Source organism: Dicentrarchus labrax, unplaced genomic scaffold, assembly GCF_905237075.1.
Source record: "Dicentrarchus labrax unplaced genomic scaffold, dlabrax2021, whole genome shotgun sequence".
Lineage (NCBI taxonomy): Eukaryota > Metazoa > Chordata > Actinopteri > Moronidae > Dicentrarchus > Dicentrarchus labrax.
In genome coordinates, this window is record NW_026136704.1 from 25,357,961 (window position 1) to 25,378,109 (window position 20,149).

General features: G+C 43.1%; 1 protein-coding gene across 6 annotated transcripts in view; it reads left to right on the forward strand.

Annotated features, from left to right (window-relative positions):
- robo1 (roundabout, axon guidance receptor, homolog 1 (Drosophila)) overlaps positions 1-20,149 on the forward strand; it is a 219,884-nt gene that overhangs the window by 93,249 nt on the left and 106,486 nt on the right. For all 6 annotated transcript variants that reach the window (XM_051397087.1, XM_051397090.1, XM_051397088.1 and 3 more), the window contains one exon: positions 16,337-16,663. In XM_051397087.1, coding sequence (XP_051253047.1) covers positions 16,337-16,663 — 327 coding nt within the window. The remainder of the gene's footprint in view (positions 1-16,336; positions 16,664-20,149) is intronic.

Consider the following 20,149-nt stretch of genomic DNA (forward strand, 5'->3'; position numbering starts at 1 on the left):
CCTCCTCGGTGAAAAAATGTTGCTGCATCGGCAAATGGAGACACAAACTTTCCCAACCAGAAGAAAATACTTTTTATACGTTGGACTTTTTGTTAAACAGTGAGTGTGTTTCAGGCCTTGGTCTCAGGTTTTTATAAGAGGCTCCTTCTCTGGTTTGTTTTCAGCTTCATGGTTTGAAATGAAAAAGGCAACTGATTCACAATGGAGAACATTTTCTCTCTTGACCAAAAACTCTCAGGGTAAAGGGGGTTGTCTAACTTATAAAAGCTGAGCACACATAAAGTCACATAAAGTGCTGAAGCCATGTGGGATGAGTGGAGAGAGCAGCTACCATCCTTCATGCAGACAGCAGGAGCCCCTATGGAGAACATGTTTCCATGTATGTTGCGATTCTGCTCAAGGATGACTTTTATTGCTGAGGCAACATTTTTTTTACATTTTTAAAATGAAGCCAGCAGCATCTCAAACGACATATGAGCTAATTTTTCTCTTTTCACTGACTGTTTGTCTTGTTTTAATTCAGCTTTATCCCATTTATACAGCTTATGTGCAGCTACAACAGCTCTGCTTCAGTTGTCTTTGTTTTCTGATGCCGCTTGTATTGCTCCTTATTATCTTGCGCATTATCCCTCCTCACCATTCACATGGATGTCTCTATAGAGCTCCTGGACCATTATAGCTGGGGTTTTCCAGGTCAGTTGCTTCTGAGTTGTGAGGAAGCAAATGCCTGCCACCCCATTATAAGACATTAGGAGAAGTGCATCCTGAATGCCATAGTGCAGCATTTAAAACAAAGAAGAACTGTACAAAACCTGTGTAAAAAAAAAAAAAAAAAAAAGAGAGAGAACAGTTGAAGCTAAACATTTATTAGGTAGTTTATCTATTTATATAATACTCTGAACAAAAAGCTACTGTACCAGGGTAAAATCAGGGACGTCCAGGCCCTCTGCTACTGTTCATTGTAGCTCCTACACACCCACGTAATTACCGAAGTAATGGTGTAATTGTTTTCAAGTTTAAACCTGAAATGCCATTAGGGCTTACCTGTCCAACTATTCGTCTGTTTCCAGTTCTCCCTAAAAGTGAAGTCTTTCTGGATTTGTATAAAGGTTTGCGATCTTGAACATGCTCACACTGAAATGTCTTTATTCAGTGTTTGGTGGCCGTGTTCGTCCAGTGTTTTAGTCTGTGTGTTTCTGCAGGATTTCATCATCCACGTTCAAATGTTATTCGTGCTTCCTGATTGGTTTCCTGAATTGGGTCTTTGTTTTGTGTATACGAGCTGAGATGTAAGTGATGGGGAAAGCCTGTGACACCACAGTTGTTTGAGGAAACACTGTAGCACCTAAACAGGAAGTAGGGTCAGAGGTGAGCCTTTAGAGCTAGGTGGTGGCTCCATCTGCTCCACCCTCAGCCAGATCTTGAGCCTGGGCTGAGCCACTAATGGTCCTGTCCTGTGAGAAAGACCGTCAGACACCAGGGTTTCCAATTACGCCTAGCTGTGGGGATGTCTGGGGATGTTTTCTGGGGAGAGGCGTGAGAATAGGACCTGCTAATAGAGATGGACTGGACAGCAGATACTCAAAGGATTGGTCTTGGATTAGACACTAGTGTCAGGAAAATTGGATTACACGCCACTTGCCAGGAAAAGATATTCATTTTTTCTGCTAATTGGAGAGCTAACAACTTCATTCTAGTGTAGAGACGGTATCAAATATCTTAAGTAAACTCTTAATGGTGTTCAGTAACATCTCTATGGATAATATTGAGATTATTTTCACATTGCTGACCTGCTTGTAGGAAAGTATTTATACTACTTGTATGTGTGAAACAGAAAGAGAGCGAGATGAGATGACCTTTGCCCTTGTCAAACTCGTGGTTTGCTTATTGCCGCCTTGCCCTGTCTGAAGGTTGTAAATTGATACCTCCATCTATCACGTCTCGCCCTGTTATCAGCAGATCTGTCCTCCCGCTACACACTAAATGGTTGCTATCTCTCCTCGAAGTGCTCGTCAGACCATATACTCACTTCAGAGGTACCATTCAGATGAGGGCAAAAGGTGGCTATACTTCTCACACCCAGAATGACACTTTGGATTACTGTGAGGAGATAAGGGCTGTTAGAATGCTATATAGTAACAGGTAGGATCTGATTTCAAGGCCCATATCAGGCTTATTTTTAAAATGTTACCTCCATGTTGTAAACTGTTTGGGTGATTATATTCAAGCATAGCAATGTGAAGAAGTGTGAGTATGTACTAGTGCTGATAAAAATATGAGCTGTGGGAGTGGTGCCCTGGTAATCAGCCCCAGCCCCAGCCCCAGCCCCAGCAGCACCTAACCGTTGAGGTCTTGACAAATTGACTCGTAAGTGCTGATAAATTGCAGAGCCCTTCCACCTCCTACATCATGACGGTATGACAGGACACAGCAGGCTCCAGGGCCAATTAATGACCGGAGACCACAGGTGAGACCCATCTCTGTCTCCTGTCTTCTTACAATTACCTTTCACATGGCCTGAAAACATTCTCATTAAAAGCCAGTGTCTTCCCATCACCATCTCGCAGTTGCCCACTTTTTTTTTTAGCAGATTTGTGAAATAGTGTTCTGGTATTTCAAATGGCCCAAAATAAATGTTTTTCAGAGTTTAACCCTCTGAACTGATGTTGTGGTGGGCAGTAGGTGTCTTCAGAAACATAATGGGAAAGAGTGTGTGTTGCCGCTTTCCCTGAGTGGAAAAATCTCACACCTGTGTGAGGTGACGGAGCCAATAAAGCTATATCTCTATAACTTCCACTAATACACATTAATCTGATCCTAATCCAAATCAAGCAGGGTTTTACACCCTAAGATCCAGGATTAGGCAGACTTTGGCTTAGTGAAACCACATGGAGGAATGTGGGAGGGCAGTCCGTGTCCTCTTCCTGTTCATGAGAACTGGGAATATATCCTTAATGACTGACTATATAAACATTTCAAGGCAGTTTGTTTGAGGGCAGATAATTAGGCGGTGACTCTTAATGATCTGCTTTCCCCCAACTGCTCTTCTATTAATGACCTAAAAGCGCTGCTTAATTGGATTAATTAACAAATCCATCTGATGTCAATAGTTAGTAATTTGCCGTGGCTGCAGCTTGACTGATACGCATGTCTGCACGGAGAATCAGAGGATTTAGATAATTTTGTAGCATGCCAATGTGTCGCCCTTGTGGTATTTCAGATTACTCAGGAATTAACCACTATGTCTCACCAGGCTTCAGTTTAGACAGTCAGAACTGAGGAGAGTTATGTTTATTATTTGCTGATAATTCTTCTATGACTTATTTAGCAAGTATCACATTGTCTGTCAAGTTGTCCGTCAGTATAAGCTCTAAAGACGTATAGCTAGACACAGTTAAGCCGTCTACACTAAGAATACTGTGGAACATAACTTCACATAAGCTTTTTAGTCTGGAGCTGGCTGATACTAGAAATCAGCAGGCGTGTCCAGGATATTACACTCGTGGGTCAGTCAGTATAGTAAATGCATCTTGTCCTGACAGTTGACGTGGAGGACAAACATTCCCTATTGCCAGTCTGTGCAGAAGTTATAAATGGCGTGTTCTTATAGGATGAAAGGTGTTGTCTGGTTTCTGTCTCGGTTCACAAATGGCACTTGTATAATTCCCACAGCAAAAAGTTTGTATTGCAGACACAGTAATGCATGAGCAAGTTACATAACGCTAATCCACATTTGATTCTGCATGGTATATGCATGTTTACTTGATCTAGCATCACCACGGATTAGTTTCTCCACTAATACAGATGTAAGCGAGAAGGAAAGACGGAGAGGTGGGGGGGGAGAGAGTGTGTTAATGTGTGTATGGGGTGGCAAAAGGGGGCTTAAGGAATCTCATCATCCTCTTCCCCATCCCCCGCATTTTTTTGTTTTGGCCCAATTTATGAAGACTTGCCTTTTTTGTGGCTGGTCAGTGCAGAGCCTTTCTTAAATAAAGCAGGCCGACACGCAGAAAAAGCCTGTGGGGACGGGGAGGCCGCATTGTGTCGTCTTAACAGGGCGATTGTTAGGCATGGAGGAGGGGAAGAGAATGGTTCACGAGGGACTGAGGGTGTGTGAGGAGTGTGGTGGTGAGGGGAGGCGGGGGGGGCAGGGGGGAGGACCACGGCTACACAAAGGCTACCCCGGGGTGTGGAAGGGGGGATGGAGGGGGAAGAACGGAGGACGAAGGGGAGGACGGAGCAGTCACACATACCATGATACACCAGCTCTGGGAATACTTTTGATCTGGCTTTCTGTGCTCACATTGCATATTCTTACTGGTCCCTTATGGCATAGAATGTGCTGATTAGGGTGATAGTGGTGGAAAACTGTGAGGCAAGGACACTGGTGTTGGTTTTTTTTTGTGTGTTTCTTTTAAAGGTGGACATCTAGGGAGAGGTGAGGTTGATTTTTGAAAGTGCTGAGTTAATAAATGATCCTGGTACAAAGCTTCACTGTGGAATTGAGGGTATGGTTTGGTGTAGCACGGCCAACATCCCTCATGTATATAAATTCTGCATACTCAGGAACTCCCAGAAGGCTTGCCCTGGGCCTGGCGTTTGCTGTGGTGGAGAAGCCATGCTACCGTGGGGTGCTCTGCCTTCTGCATTTTAAAAAGGCTCAGACCTTCCTCCCTTTCATTTTCTCCACTGGGGAGACTGAGAGGTGGCATTGAGGACGGCCTTTCCCCAGTATCCTTCTTTTCTTTCTCACTCCCTGAGCTCAGGCCTCCTCCCAGCCTCTGTGACCATTCTATTACCCCCTCATTGCAAGGCTTGGATACACTTTTGAAATGCTAAACCTCTCTTTCGTTATAACTGACAGGGGAAAATACCATTAAAGAGGCTGAGAGGAATAGATTAAATTAGCAGTTAAAAGAGAGACTGCTAATTAGTTGATTAATGTCTTTGGTTCCTCCCCCTCTCAGCTGTACTATAGCTGTTAAGATTCCCACTGGTGACAAGGTTCTCCCTCCCTATCAAACATTATTTCTTGTTTATTTCAAATTTATTTCAAATTTCTCTTAATCTCCACATCGGGAGATCCACATTCAAAAGCCACTCTCATCCTGAGCTGAACTTTATGTATGAGTTCCTGGGGGCTAAATCTGTCACACAAAGACAGTGATAAAAGTAGGAGGGGTGCACTCTATTTAAGAGGAAGAGCTGGAAAACATAATTAATGAGAAGGTGACCTTGAAATTCACTATTCTAGGACTGCTTTTGGAGCCGCTCCCACCATTCAGCTGTAACCATGGTGAGGAGGATTCAAATAACTGGGTGAATTTCCAACATGTAAATACACAGTCGCTCTGAGTTGGGAGATTAACTCTAATCCTGATCTATTATCAGGCTTACCTACTTCCTGCAAATTGGTGACATTTTCCTTAAATCTGATGTCACCATTGAAATGAACAATAATCCCAAACAGTTTTATTTTTTTCATCCTCTTTGCTGTGGATAATGTGTGTGGTGCCACTTTCTCACTGTAAAAAGTGTGAACTCTATTTAACCATTTGAACAAGAATGTTACTTCTGACTTATACTGAAAGCCTTGGGATTTTCACCTTTTCAAGAAGCTTTTAAACTATATTTTTCATTTCAGAAAGACTTGCAGAGCTGTTTATCAGTCTTCTCTTTTCACTGTACAATCCTCCCTCTTCTGCAGTCACTCTCTCTCCCTCCCACGTCCCATTTCCTTGCTTATACAATGTAAGGTCTAATTGAATAACAATTGTAGTCACCGGGTGAGAGACAGGTTCTTCAGGCTTTAAGCACAAGATTGTGTATGCATTTGGCTGCACGTCTGTCACCAAGTCTTAATCGGAAGCTTCGTAGTTCAGACCATTAAAAGTGCGGTTTAGAGCTTCACCTCTATATCCCTACATGCACTTGGTTTCAGTAATCTGACATTCTTTGGCTCAGAAAACAGTGTTGCAAAATGTCTGAAGGTGCTCTGTGATAAATGTTGTCCTACTTGACTGTTGTGATTCTTTTTGACATTCAGTCTTGACAGCCGGTGATTATCCCTCACTCGTTATGTACCCTGTTCAGAGCATACCATTCACTTCTGTCTCCACCCCTGCTCAGTGCTTAATGATAAAGATGGGCATCCTTTCGACAACTTGAAGTATACTCAGCTTTCTTTTCTGGGTAGCCAAAGCCAAAATTATTCTAAGGGGGTATTCTTTATACTTTGATTGAGCTAAGCTTATGCCTCTTTTCTTTGCATTTACTTTCTATTCCGACATTCAGACACCGGTCTTATATTTGCACTTATATTGTATTTGTCTCCTTTTAGTATGACAGGGCAGGCTACACCCTTCTTGCTAGATACTAATAAAGCGTAAGTAATGTATGTCAAACCATATAAAGTATTCTCTCTTTATTGGCTGTCACTGCTGATCACTTTTTAAGGGAGAAGTTGGGAAAAAAAATGTAAACTAGTGACAGAGATATATCCCCAGGGTGGTTATTTCCACTTACTAAACAGTTTGAAAGGCTGTTGGTGATGGGGATATTTCATCGCTTGCATTTGTCATCACAGCTGTCTTTCGCAGATCTGACTTCCCCTCCCCCTCTGTCTCCAACTCTGGAGAACTGCAGGTTTTCTTTTTATTCAGATGTCTGACAGTATTTCTTCTGTCAGGTGTAGAAAACTGACAGATGGGGAATTAAGGAACTGGGATGCATTTATGATCAAGTCATTCTCAATTATTGCATGGAAAGAAAACAGTATTAGATACACTGTGTACCTGGACAGTTGGTATGTGTTTTGAGGAGAGGACATGGTAAGTGGGTGCTGGAAAGCAGACAGGCCAGTGAGCAGTTGTCTGCAGAAGGAAATTTAATTTTAATGCCAGACTGGGCACAGTCCTCCCCTCTGTGGACGTCTAGAAAAAGGCTTCTTGGCAGACATCGCCCCTTCATTAATTTTGACCAAATATTTACTGTGCATCACATGGCATGCCTTACATCCCACGCTCATTTTTCCAGGCCAGGTTTTGTACACTTTGGGGCGATTTGTGTTCCATTAAGCTGGACCCTGGCCATGCCCCACTCAGCAGGCCTGCGCTGGTGTCTCTGGGATCTTGCCACATGAGAAACTGGCTCCGCTGAGTCTTAACCTACACTATGCAACTGGGAGCCACGTTTCACTTTAATAATACCTTGTATCCACAGCTACACTCTATGAACCACTATCGCATATATACATGCACATGCACAAGCTCTCACACATTGACAGTCCAATGCTATGTGCTCCGTGCTTACCCTTTTAACCTAAAGGTTACAAGAGGGAAATGTGCCAAGTTTCTGCACTCAGACTTTACCGTTGTACCCTCGTCTGAATGCTGTAACTGAAATTCCCTTTCAACACCCAGCTGTCTGAGATTTGCTTTAGAATGTGTTTGGCCGAACATTTAGAATAGCCTACATAAGGTCATCGGCTCTGCTCTCAGGAACTGTAATGTAACACTGGTCCAACTGTGGGCCCATATCAGCCACTGCCATCAACTAAATAACATTTAAAAAGCATTAGGTGCTTTTTGGCCGTGCCTGCCCCGATTCACTTTGGCATCTCTTCAGAGCTGTTCTTTTTCTTGGCACCGATCCCAAATGCCATACTCCCTGTGGCTGGGTTGTGCCAGCTGAGTGTGCTGGTCCTTCTTCCTGCTCACTGCTCTCCAGCCCCTCCCCTGCCTTCCCTACTCATGACCACCTATCCCAGTCCCCTCATGGCAGGAACAGAAATACTGCAGCCAGTCCCAGAGAGTGACCTTGACAAGAGAAGACCACCACACCATATTGTTATGGACGCAAAACTGAATAGACAGGAGATTTGGAATGAAATTACGCATACTGTTTTGTTTACATTTACCCTGCAGTGGTGTTCCCAGTCCTCTGCAGTCACTGCATAATATACTGTAAAATACCTATATACTGGGTTAAAAGCATGTTTATTATCTCCACTTTAACTACATATTTGTTTTTCAAAATACTAATCAAATGGTTTTGCTGAAATTATATTTATTAATCTCTTGAGGATTTCAAGTGTAGCAGCTCATGGAAGAAGAAGTCAGCAGTGAGACACACACTGTCCCCTGTTGGGAAATAAATGTACCAGCATATTCAATTACCCTTGCTTCTCCTATCCTGCTGTTGCAGTCTGCTTTGATGTATCACTGAGAACGCACTGGTCAAACCTCATTAAAAACAGGCAATGCTGGAAAACAAAAACAAGAAGTAATTGCCCACTCGTGCTCCCTTTTGCTGCTTTTTCCCGTAATCTCCCCCATACTCCAAATCTTGACTATGCCACATACAGAAGCTTCCTAATAGAGGGTCTAAGCCTGGTGCAGATTAATTACAGCTCTTTTCCCAGGATCTCTACTCTGCTGAAGGAATGACATCCTTGACACAGGTGTTGGGGTTCTTTCATGAGAAGTGCGTGCCGGGTTTTCTTCTGAGGTCATCGCTGTGAATATGCAGGGTCAGCTTGAGGAGTCTGCAAGTCTGCTCAGAATCACACACAGACAGGCGCACATTGTGAATAGATTGATAGGTAGATACTAGACAGACTGACATACAGACGTAAAGACAGACTGACTCTTTGCTTGCATCCACCCTGCTCTATTCAGCCCATCTGCCTGCATGGTCTCCAGAGCCAATTTGACAGGCAGCTTCCTAACAAGCATTCCAGTCTTTTCCACTACAGATTCCCTCCTTGTCTCAGTGAATGGATATAATAAAGCATAGGAACTGCATTTATCCTGCAGGAATGAATTCTGCCCTCACGGCCTTCTGCAGAGTTTGACAGCTTTTATTTGTGTCTAATGACGCTCAGTGGAGCAGCCTGGCACCAGAAGGAGTTACAACTCATCCGCAATTATGTCCCCTGGGATTCTGTTGAAAATGCATTATTGTAGTATATTTTCCCCTTGTCTTGTCTTTCCAAGTTACTCCCTGTTGTTTTGTACCTGTCAGTTTATGCTTTATGAATATTTAAATTGTGAGAGGAAAGCTTTATTTGTATCAGTAATGAATAAACCACACATACATATCGGTGAGTTTTCATTCATAAACAGCTTTTACAGAAAAACTAAGTATTTACAAATAGAAAAAACAAAGACTTCCCTGTTGTCATCAGTTGATTGAAGAGGTGTTTCATGAGCATCAACACTCCTTTATCATAGTTGCGATCATGCCTGGTGTTTTCCAAATGTGTCAGGCCCGTTTGGGAAAAGCCTGGAGCAGAAGTGGAAATACTGCTCCTATTGTCATAGCCCCAGATGGGGGCCCCTGAGCAGGATGGACCCCAGCCTCCCAAAGGAGCACTCTGCTGGGGCTGTCTCACTCCTGGCCTGGCCTGCATTGCCAGGGGAGAGCCAGGGATGTGTTTCCCAGCTGACAGTCAGGAGCTAGGGCTGGTGCTCCAGGCCTGGGGGGGCTTTGTTGGATCCCATCCTGATGAGCAACTGTGATTATGCCACAGCCCCAGAGCTTATGTTGGTAACCTGTGGCCCTAAGCAAAGCAGGGAGTGCTGCTTGTTTATGGTATTGTGAGCAGATTTGTCACCTCTTTATTGCTGTTTATTGTATATGACAAATGAGTATCAGCATGATCAAAGGCCACAACATTGATGATAATGTGATGCTGACGGGTCTAAATAGTTTATTACCCCCCATTTACAGAACAGTTGAGAAACTGGAGCACGTCTTGTAGTTTACAAGTCATTGGTCTTAGTTATTGTATTGTATCATAAATCCCTATCGTTTTTCTGATTACTTCCTTAACCTTGTTCAATGTCTTCAATAACAAAGGAGCTTTGTTTCATGTTTGTATTACAGTCTGCAGAAACCATATTACACTGAAATATCAATAGGGGCATTGTAATCATCTGTGAGCATGTAGACTTAGTTTCTATAACAGCAAACACCGATAAACAATCAAATAGTGTAGTGTTGGGTTGCAGTGTTGTGTATAAACTCTTAGATAGTGTGTTTCAGGTTTGCTTTGATTAAAAAAGCCCAAATTTGGACGCTGGTACTATTTTTAGGAAACTGATATCTGTTCTCAAGTGCTGCTATAGTATCAGCGAGGTAACCGTACGCTGTTCTGTTTGGTAAACGGAGACAAAGAGATGAGGAAAGAAAGAGGCCATAAAGATATCCATCATCCCCCTCCATCTCCCCACCTCTCGGTCCCCATACACACTCACACACAGGGCTCTAATCCTGCCTCTTAGGAGTGTAAGTGATACCCTTGTGTAACATTAAAAACAGGTCTGATCTGATGCAACTGGCAAAGTCATTCATGCAGTGCATTCCAGGGTGGGATACTGATGTGGAAACGGTCAAAGATTTAGTTTCACTTTCCTGTTAATGTCATCTGATCAGCAGGAATATGGTACCTTGCCTTTTCTCTCGGTTTCCGTCTCTGCCTCTGTTTCTCCCTCTTATCTCTGCCCTCTCTCTCCGTTATCTTCTCTAATTCAACAGAAAAGGGTGCCTTTTCTTTTGCTTTCAGTAATTTATTGGCCGGCACCATCCCGAGCAGGCGTGGCTCCAGTGTTCGCCTGGCTACCCCGAGGGACACGCCCCCTGCTCTTATCTCTGCCATAAATCCTTCTTAAGTCCCCTAATCACAGATTAATGGGACTGTAGATACGGAGTGCCCTACTGTGCTTGGTCTTCCTTATCACAGACCCATATTCCATATCTCTGCCTTTGCTCAGCTGGACATCTGATATGGGGTGTGATGATATGGCTCACGCTCATGCTATACCTCTCAATTTTAGCATCTGACTTTATGAGATTCTGCGACCTTGAGCATTTTTATAGGGCGAAATTAAACTTTACCACATTATTGCTCATATAATCACATGTCATCTAGGCTGTGATCCTTTGTTCTATGCCGAGAATTGAACTAAGGGACCCAGCATTGTGAAGTTGTTTTTATCATTTAAGGAAGTAGACACATTATCCCTTCTCCTTACATCAGGGGACCCCAGTGACAACAGATCTAAATTGCCTCACTGTCCCTCTCCCCTGTGAGTTCTCTGGGGTAAAGGGCAGGTGCCTGGCTCCTTTCCTCCTCTTCATACTCTGCCAAGATAGGAACCTTGGAAAAGAGCTGTGAGAGACAGAGGCACATTTACTTTTTAAGTTGGGGAAATCACTGGAGCAGAACTTATTATTTCGGCTACTTGATTATTTTTGTCTGTTTTTTGGCCTTGCTTCTTGCTTCTCTGCATCTTTATGCAGAGAGTGATTAGTAATAAAAATGTAGCACACATGATGTTGCCTGTGGGGGTACATGAGCTTTTAATTGCAAAGGGCAAACATGCTGTGTTTAAGTAATGACCCTGACTCTGATAGAGCTGACCCTGTCTGTCTTTTTTGTGTCCTGAGGGCTGCTCAGAGTCAGAGTAGTTAGATCGATCGCTGCCTCCCAGACACGAAATGTTTGTAGCACCACAAGCACGATTTTACTGCATTTTCTTGTAGTTGACATCTTGGTCATTTACAGTTCTCAGTGAAATTCTTCCAGTATTAACTCTGGGAGTTATTATATATGTATACACAATTAATAGTGCAGCTGTTGTTATAGTGTCGACAAGAAATAGGGGTACAGAGGGTGCTGTTGCATCCCATAAAGTCAGTCTTTAAAAAAAACTTAAGTTAATAATAATAAAGCTTACATTCATATGTTTGCCCCTGTATTACTGGGATATAGGATACATGTGTAGTAAGTATTTGTGGTGGGAAAGATGATTTAGTTTTTCTTTCCATTTATCATCGTATGTATTGGTCTATTGTGTTTTGCAATGCAGCCTTGTTGCAAGAGAGTGAGAGAGAGAGAGAGATAACACACATGGACGAGCGAGAGAAGAAAAGCATGCGTAGAGACAGAAGTGGAGATGTGAAACAAACATTTTCTTTGATCATGAAGTCTATTGTAGCTCTGTAAAATTCTCAGATTCCTCAGTGAAGTGAATGAACTGGTGCAGACTGGTGCCTTTGCTAACAGTGACAAATGACTCACAGCTCAGGTTATATATGAACTGGTCCAGTACGGGTAGAATGCACGGTTATATACTTGAATTTTTATAAACTACGGTGACATGGTCACGGGTTCCATATCTCTCGCCCCCGTCTGTGTCTCATTCCCTCGTCCTCTCCTTGCAGTTCTCATGCATTAGTTCAGCGTTCTTGCCCAGGGAGTTGATGTGGCTGCTATGACAAACAAAATGCATTGGTGTGGTCTGTGAACTGTTCTAAAATACATATAAATTGTTGTTTATGTTTATATGTGAAGACTGTGAATGTTGCCTGATATTTAGTATGACATGAAGTCCTCCCTTAACACCCCCAAATGTGATTGACTTCCAACGGCCCTGGTCGATAGTTTACCACAAAGAAGTCCATATCAGTATGAATGCCCTGCTCAGTAGGTCACATTATGTTCCGGTATATTTGCATGATAGGTAGCAGTCTGGCTCTTATGCATATTATGTTTTTTTTATCAGATTGAGGAAAAGGCTTATCTTAGATTCAACTCATGTTGCAGGGTGAAAATCATGTTTAGCCCCAAGACACAGATGAATCAATATAAAGCTGGTAGCCAAAATGCTAATATACAATGTATGCCTGGTGATCATATGGACAGCCAAATGACCTTGGATTCCTGAGAACCATCACAAATCTCGTGATCATCCCCAGTCTATCAATGAATGGAGGGGGTAAAGAGCCTGGATACCAGAGTGGGCAAATACCCCAGGGGTCTTCATGAATCCTACGATGCATACAGACACCATGTGAGTATGGGTCAGTGTCTGGGTCTGGACCCTTGTGGTGGCTGTGTGTATGGGTCTGAGGCTGTTCAATTCAGTGTGCTTGTTGTTGCTGTTGGGCTCTCTTGGTTTTGTTGTTCATTACTGAGATTGCTTTTAGCAGTGAGAGAAAAGTCAGAGAATTGTAGGTTTTTTTAATTACCTCCACAGCAAGCAGAAGCTCCCTCAAGCAGAGTTTAACTTTGTGTGTGTGTGTGAGAGTAAATGAGAAAAAAAGAAAGACGGAGCGCTCTAGCAAGTGAGAGGGTTAAGGGAGAAGGAGAATCTTGCCTCAGGCACCAATCGATTAGATCCTTGCAGTAGAAGTCCCAGCTTCCCTTTGGTGAGGCTGTGTATTGCATTAGCTCATCTCACATTTTCTGTCTGGAAGCGAAGAAGGGGGGAAGAGGGGGATAGAAAATAGGAGAGAGGGCGGTTGAAAGCAGCAGAGGAGAAGGAAGGGCAGCGCTTTGAAATAAAGGGAGGGTTAGACAACTCAAAGCGAAGTGAGAAAGAGATGCTGCACGGCTTGGTTCAGAACTGAAGCGTCTGCTCCTCTCTTGTTTCTGTCTCAGGGTTTGGTCTGCGTTGCGTGCTGTAGGGAAGGAGTGAACTGGCCATCTTCTAAAAGCATGCACCTGTAGAGAGGAACATGGGAGTGTTTGTGCCATGATAGAATAATCCTTTACACCGCCTGTGTCTTTTTCCCCTGGTGAGGGGTAATGGAGCTGAAGTAACTGGGGTCACTCAAAGTGTCTATGGGGATTGGCACGGCAAGGCGTACACACACACATGCACACAGTGAATTCAATCAGGGACAAGGAAAGCATAATAGCATTGTGTAACTGATACATGCTCGCACCCACTCACTGCTCAAAACACACACCCTCCCAGGAATTACAGACAAAACACTTATTAGAGTTCCATATAAACTGCTGAATATTTATTTACCAGCTTCCCTGTAAAAGATACTGTAACCTGTATATTGTGTTCTGCATCTTAATCATGCAGATCCGGTGTAATCATCTACAGTAAACAGTCACTGATCAAACACAGCACTGCCAGCTGCACAGCTCTCCTCACAGTGGGCCGCATCTAAATAGTTAATGTTTCCCCCATAAAACCCCAAACTTCAGACCATTTCAAATTAGAGAGGAGCTATCTAAATCAGGAAGGGAACAGGCAGAGCAGATAGCGGCGGAGCTCTTCAAAGTCCTCTTTAATAAAACATATTAGCCTTCCTTGTCTGGTGAGGGGCGGTGGTAGTGGTGCAGTTGCTGTGGTAGTAATGGGCCTGTGTATGCTAGTATAGTGAGGGGTGTTAGCTCAGCTCTGTGCTCCAGCATGCTGCCCGACCAAAGGGTTTGATCCTCGTTAGCATATGGTCTGTATGTTCAAAAGCTTGTGATGGGAGAAGGTTACAAATGGGGGTTAATTAGCCACATAGTGGTTCAGGCAGCTCCAATGGCAAGGAAGCGCAGAGATGTATTTTTTATAAACTTTATTCAGCATCAGATAGCAGACTAATTCATTCTTGCTAAAGGCTTCATATGTCACTCTCTCTAATTCTCCATCTGTCTCTCAGAAATGCTTTAATCTCTACAGATATGTTTTCATGCCCACATACTATCAATAGAATGAAATACAGGACTGCAACAGTTTCAGAATTACACAGATTTCTGTATTGCCAGTAAATAATTAATCTTCAACTGATTGGCTCCAATTAGAGTAGTTTTTTTTGTCTATGGACATTTTTTTAATACATGGTCTGTGGCATGAAATCCATTTGACTACATCTGCCATAATCCACCATTAAGCACAGGATATCATTTAATTAATTTTAACTACAGGCTATGTGGAAAAAAAAATGTGCTTGTGTGAAATAATAACCAGTAGCCTTGCCTTCACTTAATATTTTAGCCATACACAACCACTGCATTCTGTGACCAATAGTGTTAGAAAATACATGTGCAGCATTTAAACATAAAGCTATGTCCCAAAGGACGAGCCTACACCAAGTCTCACGGGAAAACCCAGTGGTTGCTTAAGGTTCTACAGGTGTATAAGATGCATGTCCATAGTCACCCCTTTCATGGAAAAATCTCTGCCCTGTCATATACATTCACACAGGAGTGACTTGTAAAGACTCATGATCATGATGTCCTTCATTAGGGTACTGGATTAATTATATTTCACAGACCACACTATGCATTTGCATTGAGGTGATTAATCTTTCCACAGAGCTGTCACTGATTCTGCTGACTTTACCTAAAAGATATGGCCACCACAAGAAGATGCCTTCTCAGCACCAGATTTCTAGGGTAACGGGGGGATGGGCGGAGGGCACAGAAATGAGGCAGTGTGGCAAGTTCACGGGATGCTGGGTAAATTAATTGCAGGCCTGTGCCTCCAATTAGACCCGACTCTTTTTAATTGGTGTTGAATGGGCTCCAAAGGCCCTATGCTGGGAGATACAGCGAGTAGGGAAAAACACTCTCTCCCTTTCTCTCTCACCCTCACACAGACACAAACTATTGTGTGGAGGCACACAATGCATTCACAACCACCAAGTCCCACCCTTCAGGAATTAACAACAGGAAACTAATTTGCATGTAAAGCAGGTTTGATAGCCACAGCTGACTGGTCAGAGAGAGCAAGAGTAATGGCCTGAGATAGCACCGGGGTGTTAACCCCCTTGGCACTGCTGTTGGCACTGCTGTTGGCTGCTGTCTTTCTTCAGTAGTGTAATCTCTGCTCCTGCTCCTTCTTCCCCACTAAGCTATGCAGTGCATCTCTATCTTATCTTTTATCTCTTAATTTCCTTTTACCTTGTAGGTGTGTCATATTCTTGTTTACAGTTGTCTTCTTTTTCTTCTTTTTTGCTCTTTGATCTGAGAAATGACAGTCATAGCTGGAGCAGTGCTAAGCTTTACTAAAGGAGCTGTTGCTGTAATTAAAGGGTGACTGCTCAAAGATTGACACAGTCTTCACTGCTTGCATCAGCAGTACCTGTTATTGTACGTTAAAGAATACATTTCAGTACTTTCAAATCATATTGGCTGTATGTAAATATGATAGATACATCAGTATATTTTGTGGAGGAGTGAAGATCCATACTTCTTCAGCATCATATAGGTCTACATTGTACATTACTCATCATAAAAAATGAAGTATTGTTTTCTTGGAGCTGACCAAAAAGCACAAAAAGGCATGATAGGTTAACATTCTCACTTTACAGTCAATAACATTAACATAGATATAGGTGGAAATCAAATGGAATGCTAATCCTGTATGGTAAAGCAATTTCTGCTGCTCTGGTATTTCAAAGATGTCTACTATCGGTTGCTAGGAGGGTATAGTTGACTTTAAAACATATAACAGAGGTAAATAAGGACTTTAAAATCCAATCAAAGGATAAAAATCCTTGCACATGTTTTACTTGAATTTTTGTCATTTCTTCCCAGGATCCCGTCTGCGCCAAGAGGACACCCCACCCCGAATTGTGGAGCACCCATCTGACCTGATTGTTTCCAAAGGGGAGCCGGCCACTCTCAACTGTAAAGCAGAGGGGCGGCCAACCCCGACAGTGGAGTGGTACAAGGATGGTGAGCGGGTGGAAACGGACCGGGACAATCCCCGTTCTCAGCGCATGCTGCTACCTAGTGGCTCCCTCTTCTTTCTGCGCATCGTCCATGGACGACGGAGCAAGCCGGACGAAGGTTCCTATGTCTGTGTTGCCCGCAACTACCTGGGAGAGGCAGTGAGCCACAATGCCTCGCTGGAAGTAGCCAGTAAGTGCAGCATGTCTTTCTATTTCTTCTTTGCCTCTAGTGTGGGTGTGAATGGAAGAGTTCGGGTTTAGATGCAACTGAATAGCAGGCTCCAGTTTCCTCCAGTGTTTCTGAGCTCAATGTGTTCATTGAGTTGGATAATCTCTTAGGAGATGGGCAGGATGTGTTTGGCCCAGCGGTCTCCGTAGGCCCGCGGAGCCTTGGGGGAGAAGTGGCCTGATCATTCCAGGGTGAGTGCTTCTCTAAAGGGCCCTTGGTAGGTGGTCAGGAACTACAATGGGAACAAAGCCCTTTCTGTTTTGGCCCTGCTTCTGTTTTTTGTCAGAGAGATAGATATAAGGTTTTATACGGAAAGGAATGCAATCATTGCGTCTGTGTTTAGTCATCTTTTAATGAAGAGCTTTCCTGCTTATTTCATTGTCTTATCAGGGATTCCTTTTATTGTCTGCTGCACTCTTGCAACGACAGGTTATCTATGATGTAAAGTGGATTTAAGCATCTCTAGGGTCAACAAGCAGGCTTGGAGACATATTAGCAAGTAGAATATTTGGCAGTCAGTAGGTATGCGATGTAAAAGAGAAAATAATCTTTCTAAACCATTTAGTGTTTTTGTGAGTGGTGACCTGTGTTGACAAATTTGTTCCCATGATTATTTAAAGGCTGCTTTCGTTGATGAGGTCAGCTCTTCAGATATATTATCTCTTTGCTCTCTTGACTGGCTGAGAGTGAAGGCTGAGGAGGAGAGCTCAGATATCAACCACTCTTCTAGCATGCCCAGAGGCTGTCACCAACCCGCTCACTGTAATCTAATCAAGATGGGGAAAGAAAGAATTGCGTGTGTGTGTGTGTTTGAATGTGTACGTGTGTGAGTGGATGTGGAGTGTAGGGGGGTTGCGGGGCTGGGCATGGTCTCCTGGCTTTTCGAGAGTAATGGTCTTGGGTATGAGGTGTCAGTCAGATAGAGTAGGACTGCTTACCGTGTATTTTCAGATTTAAGCTATATAAGTGGCATCTCTGGAGTATACAGATGTGACTGTTCTGGTCTTCATGCTGTTCAATATTTTCCATCTTCAGTGTCAGCTAAGTGGAATGTAAAGTAAGAAGGATCAGGTCCGAGACATTTACGGGCTTCATGATGGGTTTTTATGCTGTGTTCATTGAGCCCTGCTGTGAGATTGAGAGTATAGGTCTCCCCTTCAGATGATTGGAGTGAAGATGAGCTGCTGACATGCAGTGCAGAGTGGTGGACCAGTCGGTGTTTTGTCCTCATATGTCCTGAAATATCAAATTCTAGCCAAGCCCGTCAACATAAAAATTACAACTCAGCACAATTTAAATGTAATTATCCAAAGTACTTTAGAAGCAAATTAATTTGATGAAATATGAATATTGAAAAAATACAAGAACACTCAAACGTTTGGCACATAATACAAGTTTCCACAGGTCAAAATGCTAAAAATATTTTTCCCTCATAGTAGATTATATACAGTGTTTATTTCAGAGGTGGGTTTTTCAAGTAGAAAAACAAGACACTTGGCGGGACTCACAAGGACCAGAGTACAGAGTACCACTGGCACAGTCTCAAGTTTGGGCTGCTTATTCTGTATAAGGTTCAAACAGACCCATAATGACAAGCCACTGTGCTCCAGCCCTCTCTCTCCCTCTCGCTTAGTTGGTGTCTCTCACTCCCCTCTCTGCAGCTCATGCTTAACTACATATAATTATGTTGTCGGAGCAACCGGGATGGAACCCTGCCGAAGAAAAAAGGTCGTAGAAAAAGAAAAGGCCCAGACACACTGAAGTTTCTTTACAAGGCTTCATTTAAACTCCCGAGTGAAGAAACTACAAGCCATAAATCTGACTCATGAGGGCCTATAAGAAAGTTTTAGAGCATTTTCAATCCCATGTTGTCATTAAAGATGCTTGTCATACCTCAACTGTTATGAATTGAACTTTGTAGATGGGATGTTTTACTCAGACTCAGTATAAGTTGAGGGACCAAGCAGGCTTTTAATTTCCAATGAAACTACAAAGAAGGAAGTCGTGGTTTTAATTGTGTTTACTTTGCCTAGCTCTCCCCCTCTAACGTTTTCACTTTAAAAGCTAAAAACACAACTTTTTGAAGATGTTATTCTAAGAGCCTGGCTTTAACAGTTTCCCTTGCTCACCAGCGATTGTTAACATAATCCAAGTTTCAACAAGTTCTGTTTTGTCAGGCTAGGAGAGCTAACCCAGTTTGTTTGGTTTATCATTAACCACATGTACAGTACAGCCCACAATCTCTCTATCTCAGACTCTTAACCCAAAGCCTAAGCTAATGCATTTACCATGAATCCTGTTTGCTGTGTGTATTCAAACAATCTTAAGATAAGGATTCTTCTCCTATTATGTTATTGTTTTCTTTGTATTAGGGATGTCGACGTCAAATAGTGAACTTCCTTTGTACCCAACTGCCAGTTGATAAAGAACCAAGAGTAAGGCTACATTGAAATGTGTCCTACTTTGTTACAAAAAAGTATTCAAAATATTGTGATTATGTTTCCATAACCTGTACATCTTTAGATGCCATTCATGTTTTCACCAAACACTGAAGAAACAAAATGAGAAAAATCAGTAATGTAATAGCAAATGTGCTCACTCCTATAGCATTTACTCAAAGACACAATACAATATGTGTGCAGTACTGTATGCTCTGTGATATGTCACAGTAATTTCTTTTACCCAGTGCTCTGCGTGAGGCCCTGAGAGGCTCTATGAATAGCTTGTTTCCCTTTTCCTGGATGCAGAGATAGCAAAGTGAGGTAATGGACGGCACACTACTCCACTTGAGCAGGCGATAACCTCAGGGCCTGCTGTCTAGTGGCCTGGCTGACTGCACAGTGCTGACCGCACAGGGTTGGCTGTAGGCCTTATATCCACACACAGACTCCTCTCTCCGGAGGCAGGGTTTACTTTTTACAGCCACTAACAACAGAAGCGAAGGGATGTTTACTTGAATTTGGTCCATTGCATATAACTCTATTCAGCAAAGTTTATCTCAGAATCTCATTGATCTTGATGCTTCTGTGAAATCTCTCACCATGTGCAGCCAGCTGGCTTCGCTGACTCTCTGATTAGTGGGGGAAGGTCGGGGCTTTGGATGTGTTGAAGGAGCCAGAGTTCATCCTGACAGATTTGGGGCCATGCTGAAGGGTCATCTGCAGAGCGGAGGACAGTTGGCTGGCATGCGCCAGTCTAAAGGCAGCATGGCTACCTCCCACTGGTCTCAAGACTCGCCTGTCTCTCATGCAGGAAATCTCTTGTATTACATCTGTTGGCTCTCAAAGAAAGGTCTTTATGTTGTCCCTTTCAGCACAACCCCTCCTCTTGACACATAATGTCTGAGCTTACTCTGTCACATTTCCTTCATCTTTGCCCTCACCCATCTTTCGTCTTTATTCCTCCTTATTTCTCCACTGCTGCCCACTGAAACGGAACAGGCCCAAT